The sequence below is a fragment of the Electrophorus electricus genome, chromosome 2 (genome assembly GCF_013358815.1).
Source record: "Electrophorus electricus isolate fEleEle1 chromosome 2, fEleEle1.pri, whole genome shotgun sequence".
Lineage (NCBI taxonomy): Eukaryota > Metazoa > Chordata > Actinopteri > Gymnotiformes > Gymnotidae > Electrophorus > Electrophorus electricus.
This window is the reverse complement of record NC_049536.1, coordinates 4,843,589-4,852,633: the sequence shown is the minus strand read 5'-3', so window position 1 is coordinate 4,852,633 and position 9,045 is coordinate 4,843,589. Positions and strand designations below refer to the sequence as shown.

The 9,045-nt window shown below is 40.0% G+C and overlaps 1 protein-coding gene across 1 annotated transcript; it reads left to right on the top strand.

Annotated features, from left to right (window-relative positions):
• Positions 1-849: 849 nt before the first annotated feature.
• On the top strand, positions 850-4,217 carry irx5b (iroquois homeobox 5b). The gene is made up of 3 exons (XM_027003269.2): positions 850-1,431; positions 2,358-2,763; positions 2,942-4,217. Exons 1-3 carry the CDS (start codon positions 1,192-1,194, stop codon positions 3,634-3,636), a joined length of 1,341 nt encoding a protein of 446 aa, XP_026859070.1. The 5' UTR covers positions 850-1,191; the 3' UTR covers positions 3,637-4,217.
• Positions 4,218-9,045: the final 4,828 nt, after the last annotated feature.

Here is a 9,045-nt window from a genome sequence, read left to right as displayed (position 1 = left end):
TTCCTTCTTTTTCCTTGGAATCGATGTTTTTTTTCTGCCAATTCCTGCTCTGCCTTACCAGTTTTAAGCCAAATTGGTATATTGCGCCTGAAGTTCGTGGCTATCCTCCAAAAGATCTCTGCGCTCACCGGAATAACTCTCTTGCGTCCTCTGTCGCTTCTATTAATGGAAAATCCTCCGTGAGTGCTCCCAAATCCTCAATTAAATGCATAAAGTCAAATGTGCGAGAAGTAGGCTATGTTCGTCTAATAGTTCTTCGAATTCTGAATGAGATATGTATTTCTTGTCTACTTATAACCTTAAGAAAATAGAATACATTTTAGAATGGAGTACAGTTTAAACTGCCATATTTACACTTCATATTGTAATCGAGAAGGTGATGTTTATGACTCTGGTTATTATTGTGATATGAGTCTTAATGACAACAGAGCAACGCTAAATCATTTAATAAATACAATAAATCTGAAGTAGGATACAGCTATGTCGTAGTTAAACAGAAAGTCCATATTTAGTCTGATTGTGTCCAAGTCTATCATCAGTAATATAATAATAATAATAATAATAATAATAATTATTATTATTATTATTATTATTATTATATCTAATTTAATACGTGGGATAGCCTATTTGTTGTGTGCGTGTGTGTCTGTGTGTGTGTGTGTGTGTGAAGTCAGGAATGAGAGAGCAATAGAGAGAGAGAGAGAGAGAGAGAGAGAGAGAGAGAGAGAGAGAGAGAGAGAGAGAGAGGAGGGCAGTCTGGCAATTATCGCGATGGGCTGAGGAACCACAGCATGAGGTTTTCCTTCTTCCCCACCAATTACTCCCCTTGAGGAGGCGCACAAGCTCGTAGCCAGCCTCCGACAGAGGAATAGCCCTTTCCCTTTCCACTCTTGTGCTTACCGAGATATTTCCTTCGCGAAGTTGCGCAGGCGAAGGAAGACGAGTTTCTCAATCGGAGAATAAGAGCGGATCAAATGGAGAGAAGTTGAAAGGACATCAATGGGCATCTAGCCGACCTGTTCGTGTCAGATGCATTCAATATCCTAGGTAGTTAAATGTGATCTGAAAATTATAATTTCGCTTTAGTCGTACATAGAACGCATAACTGTGCCAATGTGACCGAGTGGTACATCTAGCAGTACTTGAGGAAACACTGCAGCAATAAGTGGCTCGTTTAATTGGGATTTCACCATGGCGTATCCTCAGGGATACTTGTACCAACCATCCGCTTCGCTGGCGCTTTATTCCTGTCCGGCGTACGGTTCCAGCGCTATATCGGGACCCCGGACGGACGAGCTTGGAAGGTCGTCGTCCCGTTCTGCCTTTGCCCCATACGCGGGATCTACGACTTTCACAAGTCAAGCCACAGCTTTCAGCTCGCTCCAGTACGCTTCCGAATCGACGCCAGCGGGGACATTCTCTTCATTTGTGGTGAGTCTTTTGCAATAATAATGTGGTGAGTGTTTTACAATAATAACGCACTGCAAATAAGTCTGCGAGATCTAGCCTTCTTCCAATCAGTTTCTAGGAGCTTATCAAAACTGCTGGAACTTGCGCATGTTTTTTTTTACTCACGATTTTAACTTTTTAAAGTATATTATGAAGTACGAGTTTTTGTTCGTTCATAACTTGCTTCCATTTGATACCACCGAAACTACCTGGCTATGGAGAAAAGACGATAAAGAGGAAAATCTCATTAGTTATCATGAGCGGCGACCGGAGTTTCAAAGCTTTAGAGATGCCCCACGGAATGTGAAGGGGGAACGCAAAGGCGCTGCATCTGTCCTGTGCTTTTGATACTTCTGTACTGCATTTCTGCTGAATCTAAATTAAATGGATGAAACATGGATGAAAATTTCTCATTTGGTATATGTTTATATATATATATATATATATATATATATATATATATATATATATATATATATATATATATATATATATATATATATATATATATATAAATAGGCCTAACCAAAAACAGTATGATTACACTATAAGTACTACTACTGTTTTAATGACTCGAATATAGACAGTCGCACTTTGTCAATAATTTCTAAATATTTTACTTGTACTTTACTAATATAAGCCTATATCAAGTTTTCAAAGTTTTTCTAATCTGTTCTATTTGCTCCATAGATCTGTGTCGATCTTATCGTGAGTTTCTACCATTATCATTTTACTGACGTAGTTTATAATTAAAGTCAGTGACGTGTTTCTAGAAATCTGAATGGAAAGAACAAAAAAGGGGTTTATTTTAGACAGTCAGCGTGTTCTTTCGTATTATTATGGTAACCTATAGTTTTCCTGGGGAGATGGTATTCGTAAAAGTAATCTGTGTTAATTATTTGCCCCAGGGTTCCCCATACGACCATTCGCCAGGCATGACTGGCTCTATAGGATATCACCCATATGCCGGCCCCCTGGGAGCGTACCCATTCGGAGACCCGGCGTACCGGAAGAACGCCACCCGAGATGCTACTGCCACCCTCAAAGCCTGGCTTAACGAGCACCGGAAAAACCCATACCCTACCAAGGGGGAAAAAATCATGCTGGCTATCATCACCAAAATGACCCTCACACAAGTGTCAACCTGGTTTGCCAACGCCCGCAGAAGACTTAAGAAAGAAAATAAAATGACCTGGACCCCTCGAAACAGAAGCGAGGACGAAGATGAGGAAGATAATATTGACTTGGAAAAAAATGATGACGACGATGAGTCCCACAAGGCAACTGAAATGTCTGAGTCGACCAAAGAATTAGGTGCCTTGACATCATCTGCATTGTTTTCTTCACTGGATAAATTTAAGCGCCGGCTTATTATTATTATTATTATTATTGTTATTATTATTATTATTATTATTATTATTATTATTATTATTATTGTGTCTTTAGATATAGGGCTCTACGTTTTGGCACTAACTCCTTCATTTTCCTGCAGGTGGTCTGCACGTCAGTCCAGGGGTAATCACGCCTGAGAAGCACAATGAAAATACCGATGATGAAACGGATCGTATTACGGACAACTCCGACACGAAAGAACGAGAGAACCGGACAGAGTGCGAATCCCCAGTGCCAACCACCTCCTCACCAAACAATGTTCCCCCTGAGACGGAGAGACTTGGGCAAGAAAAACCTGCAGATACTGGAGATCCTTCTAGTTTTCTAAAGCCCCCGAGTGAAAACAACAATGCCACATCTGTCATTCATTCAACAAACTCGACCCCCAAACCCAAACTGTGGTCTCTAGCAGAGATTGCTACGTCGGATAAGGGTAGTAGCGAACAATCCCAAACATCTGGACCTGCTCAGAGTACTATTATCACTACAGGGGCGTTATCACCCTCTCGGTCACCTACGCACTGCCCCTTCCCTAACGGCACGGTTCTCCCCAGACATTTATACTACGCTTCTCCTTTTTATCCAGGTTTCACGAACTATGGCACGTTTGGACACCTGAACACTAATCATGGAGCCAATTCCGGTTCTACGGCGCATTTGAACGGATTAAGTCAGGCTGCGCTGCACAGAGCGGGTGCTCTGGTTAGAGACAGCAAATTGAGAAGCCACACGTCAGTAGAGATTTGTAAAGAACTCGCCTTTGAGCACAAGCGGGGTATGGCAAACGTTAAATAGTCTACTCATTTTTTTTCTGAATTCTTTATTTATCCTCTTCGGAATGAGAACTGAGGATTTATGTAGATGAGAGTGCTCTGAAAAGATAAAAAGGAAGTTTGATGCAGTATACTTGTGAATGCAAATCATGTACATGAAGCTTTTTGTATTAAAAACGGAATTTTATGAAAATATATGATCGAAGCTCTATAAAGTAAAATATTGCTTCTTTGCTAATCCATCAATGTAAAAAGGTGAAAACCTTTGTTGTACAAGAAGCCAAAGCTGACTGTTTTACAAATCCATATTAATATTTAATTTTTATTAACTGTTGAATATTCACATGACGAATGCCTGCCATTCATGGAATTTATTATTCAGTATAAGAGCATAAAATGATTTTTATGGATAAGATGCAAGAGGACCAATATTTTTTTCTCATGACTTCACTTCTCACATGAGCTGATTTGAGTAAAAAGTTTTTAGTTTTTTTTTTGTCAAATATCATATTAAGGTATACATTGGTATTTCATATAGGACATACAAAGTGAAACAACATGGGTTAATTAAATCCTCATTTACCATTTTATCATTTAATTAAATATTATAGAGTTTGTGTGGCCAATAAATTATTTGGTTTTACCCAGCCTGTTGGAGTGCTGCAAACTCATTGTCTACCCAGCAACTGTGATTATTTTACTAGGATAAGCATCCCTGATGTACTCCAAAGCTTTCATGTGCTATAGTTCTATATAACAACAAGGGGGATAAATTACAGTGAAGTACCATGGGAGCTGGTACATGTTAGCCTTGTTTACCGGAACTAATCTTGTATATGGCTTTTGGTCTTGCTTAGTGTGTAATTCTGAAACTCCTCTATGTCAACCAGGCCCCTAAAATCTTTTCCTTCAGGATATGAATCTTTAGGTACTTTGTATATTCCAGCATAGTAAGGATTATGCTATCATCATAGACTTCAAAAACTGTGGTTCATTTGCTTTTAGAAGTAATATCTGCAGACTCAAAAAAGCATTTGATAATTTTAATATTGGCCTCTTGTCCATAATATTATGGATAAAAAAATTTTAATACCTAAAGTCCACATTTATAATTCAGAGATTAGTGCACAGAGTTAAATGTATGAGATTAAATTAATGCTCTATCAAGCATCTTCCGAAAGCATCTTCTTTGCAATAAAATATAGCAACAGTAAGGGGATAAAATATTCAAAGAACATTTTAAAATGGATTAAACATGTACATCCAAAATTTAGCAAACTCCATGCAAGACAGATGGGATTACCACAGATTCTCCATTACCACTGGAATGGTCCAACAGCAACAAACATCAGAGAATCATGTCGGGACACGTGGCTTACAGAGGTAATACTGCTTTCTGTTCACAGAGCCATGAAAAGCACCAGTGAATCAGAAATAGATGGAATCCCTTCTGCAAAATAAAAGTTAGAGTCTGAAAAACGCATGTATGAATGAGATAGTTTCATGGTTTCAAAAAAGTGTAATAGAGGAAGCACAAATGTACACTTTCATATTAATATTCCATGCCCTATTATAACAAACTACTTTTATTAGCCTATGTTTACATTAAAACATAAGGTTGTTTTTTTCATCTCGAGGGTTTTTTTACTCAAGACCTTTATTTCTCAATGACAGACTCAGTGTCAGCAAGATGGACTCAGAGAGTTTTCAATATTCTTTCTGCAGACATCAGGGATGCAAGCACCAACTCTAGGTACTGGAATATAAACAGTGTGTAAAGACAAATCATCTACTCCACTTTCTCCCTCTCCATTAATGCACAAAGTTGAGTAATATTCCTTAGACACACATATCAAATTGGCATATTAACCTATAATAATTGGAGGCAGTATATTTTGCCCCTTGTGAAATTAATCATAATATTTAAATCTATATGTCAAAATGTATGGATTTTGAGTGATGTAGCTAAGCCATTATCATTAGGTCACATTGTAGGAGATCTAAAAATGGGGAATGTGCTATGTGTTGTGGAGGGACTTTGTCCATTTCTTGAATGTGCTTTATAAGGATGATGTCATAAGAGAGCAGGATAAAGCATGATGTCATAAGGGAGCAGGATAAAGCATGATGCCATAAGAGAGCAGGATAAAGCATGATGTCATAAGAGAGCAGGATAAAGCATGATGACTGAGCTATAAGAAGAACAGATAGAGGACAAAGTATGCAAAACCTGTTAGCCATGTCACAGTGAGTAAACTGCAGACAGTGCGACCCTAATTTATCCTCCGTGATTTAGGTGGTACCACAGGAAAGTCAACACGATAGAGCCCAAACACTAGACATTAAACAACGTTTTACAACAAGGTAAAATATGCCATTAATGGAAATGGCCGTTCCATCCCCCCGAAAAATAATGAGGGCCGTTTGGGAAGTCAATGTGGGAAAAGCGCACTGTCCATCCTTCGCTCCTCTCATCACCGCGGCCTCCTAATCAATACAGCTAGGTCAGAGCACAACATGCACACTTTTGCTCGTAACTAAAGAGTGTGTAAGGCTTTTAAAAGCATTGATTGTGAGCCGATCGATGGGACTAAGGAGAGATCTCCTGCATAGTGAGGAGGTAATAACAGACAGCCGATGCGCAGGACGCTTGAATCGCAAAGGTGTTCATATTAACGTTGCTTCATCAGCTTGTGGTCCGACCGAACGGACGAGACGTTGCGTCTACACACAGTTCTCATTCTGACCTAAATCGCTACAGAAGGCATGTAGAAGATTTAGGACTCCTCACATCAGCTTACTTTTTAATAAATACTCTTAAATAATTCTATTAAATGATCTTCCATACAGTAACTGAACAGATTTAGTCTTGCAATTATTAAACAGAATTTGCAGCTGTGCTAATAATAAGCCCTCCCGCATATTCCCTTTAATCAGTGTCGCCGCGTCAAATGCCGTTCCTCCAGGCATTAGCAAATAGATTTCATTTAAGGCCCAAAAATGTCCGGAGACACTGATGGCTCAATTTACTCAATAATAGATGGGAGGCAGTCTCTAAAATAATATTGACTTGAGAGGTGCAGGAGACAGCAGCGGCCCAGACAGGCGTTAAGAGACGGAGGTGTTTTAAGCAGGCAGCTGTGTGAGCGCCTCAGGGCTCTCCTCTAATTGAAAGGATCATTAGAAGCAGGAGTTGCCTCAGTGTCCCTCAACAGCACTCCTCTTCAGCGTGCAAAAACACAGTGCACGCGCCCAGCTGCCGCCAAGGAGCACAGCACTGTCACTACTGTCACATGCCACGTCTGGTAGAGCCAGAATAATGCAGCCAAGGATGATTGGCTAATTAAGGGCCACCATCTTGAATCGTCTTTTTTCTCACCAAGTCATGTTTTAGTAAGCAGGGAATGTTTAGACTAAATGACACTACAGGACACACCAGAGCATCATGGATAGTGATTTTTTTGAAAATGCTTCTGAAGAATAAATGAGGAATAATCCCTGTGCTGCCTCTCAGTTGTCATTGTTTTATTTAGTTATTTGTGCTGAAGCCAAAAAAAATATAGAAATTTTAACATTGACTTTACAGACATCGCTTTCCAGCGTTACAGTTATGTTTCTGTAAATATGTTTGTTGAAGTATATGAGAAACCTCTTAGGAAACGCATATTTTGTGCACTGATAAGGCATCAGTTTTGTGTGCTAATGCCATCTCATTGCTAAAACACTTGGTTAAGGTCAAGGGTAGGAAATATACTGGGGAAATTGGAACAGTTGGATCAGCAGTGCTTGAAGGCTTAATAGTTCTGTATCACAGAGCTCCTAATCTTCAATGTACTGCACCCTCTGAAAACAATTGACAAAGAGTGCCTCTGTATTCACTGGGGCAGCCTTGAGTTATCATATTAAAAATACATTTATTCTAAGTCAATTTTCAAGATTGTTTGGCAGCACTGAAAACAATAACATCACGGAGCACTGCCTATTTCTGCCAACACCCTGAGGTGGCACTATATTTCTTTTTGATGTGATTAAAAGACAATGATGAATATGTTTTGTTTTGTACTTGAATAATGTTTAGGAAACCAAGACTGGCAAACACTTTTGTGAATGGATTCCTTTATCTCAAATGGAAAGGCACAAATACAGATAATTACATTTTTCTACTTGGAGCATTTTTATTGTAAATCTCATATAGGAAGGTCCAATTGATTTCTGTGCATAGGTGTTTTGTATACGACTTTGCTTGTTTCCAGTACGAAGACCACCTTGGCAATACAGTAATTATTGAACAGCGTTTGTAGAATAAACCACTGCCAGACCATTTTGTTTCTGACTGAGCAGTAAATACACAAACCATTGGATGGCAGTCTCTTTCCCCACAGATCCCTACATATGTTGGGTGTTTGTGTGTGCTGTGCAGAGGTGACAAGGAGACTCTACTTAGCAAACAAACCAGGGAAGAATCCAAAATGAATAAATAATCAAAAGCTATTGTAAGCAGTCAGAATGATGTTGCCACGCCACTGACAGCCTTGCCACTGGCTTTGAAAAGACTTCCTACATAAAAAGGGAAGAACTGCAGAAGGAAGGCATGTCACCTCTACCCCAGTGAACCTGGATGGAAAGCAGGGATGTGGCACCCTCAAAGGCTGATTTTGCCTGAGGAGCTGGAGTGGGACCTGCTTCTCTTAAAGAAGCCTGAACAAAGGAACCAGAAAGCCTAGGTTCAGCAGCAAAGGTGTGTCTGTGTGTGTGTGCCACACTTTATTCAGTGCTCACTGAAGACTATAATAGATGACATGATTCTGAGACAGATTTAAAATTGTATGGATTTTTTTTCCATATCCACAGTAGCCCGCTGAGACAATTTCAGAAATACATAACAAAGCAAGTCTACACTCAGTAAATATCCGTGCTATTTTATCTGTTTTGTCCTAAAAGTTAAAAAACGGATCAGAATTTTGTGAAAATGTTAAAACCGGTGGAAAACGCTTTCTGTAGGGGAATGCTCCTCCACGTAGGATGGGCCGGGCTGGCAGGAGGAGCTGCCTCAGGTTTATCTGGAGCTCCTGCTGAGGAGAGCCTGAGCTCCAACAGCTGTCAGGATCAGGGCTCTAGTACCCAGTCCTCTCACTTCACTCCCTCTCTGGCTCCTTATTGGCCCTTTAATCCTCCTAAACAGCACTGTCTACACCCCTGTGGTCTGCTTTACCTCTGATGGCAACCATCAGATATGACCGAGTTGTGCACGCGCACACGCACACAAATAAACAGAACTCCTGCCACGCATGTCAAACGTAAAGATACACAAATGCACCCTCTCACTCTGTCTCTTATGTCTTAAATCCCTCCTACAGTCCACACACACACACACACACACACACACACACACACACACACACACCTCCATGTCGCCTGCCATGCCACCCTA

Excerpts from the sequence above, each read along its gene's own strand:
- irx5b (XM_027003269.2), top strand. The coding sequence starts at position 1,192 with ATGGCGTATCCTCAGGGATACTTGTACCAACCATCCGCTTCGCTGGCG. Across the intron at positions 1,432-2,357 it reads GGACATTCTCTTCATTTGTG|GGTTCCCCATACGACCATTC; the intron begins GTGAGTCTTTTG and ends TATTTGCCCCAG. Across the intron at positions 2,764-2,941 it reads TGAGTCGACCAAAGAATTAG|GTGGTCTGCACGTCAGTCCA; the intron begins GTGCCTTGACAT and ends ATTTTCCTGCAG.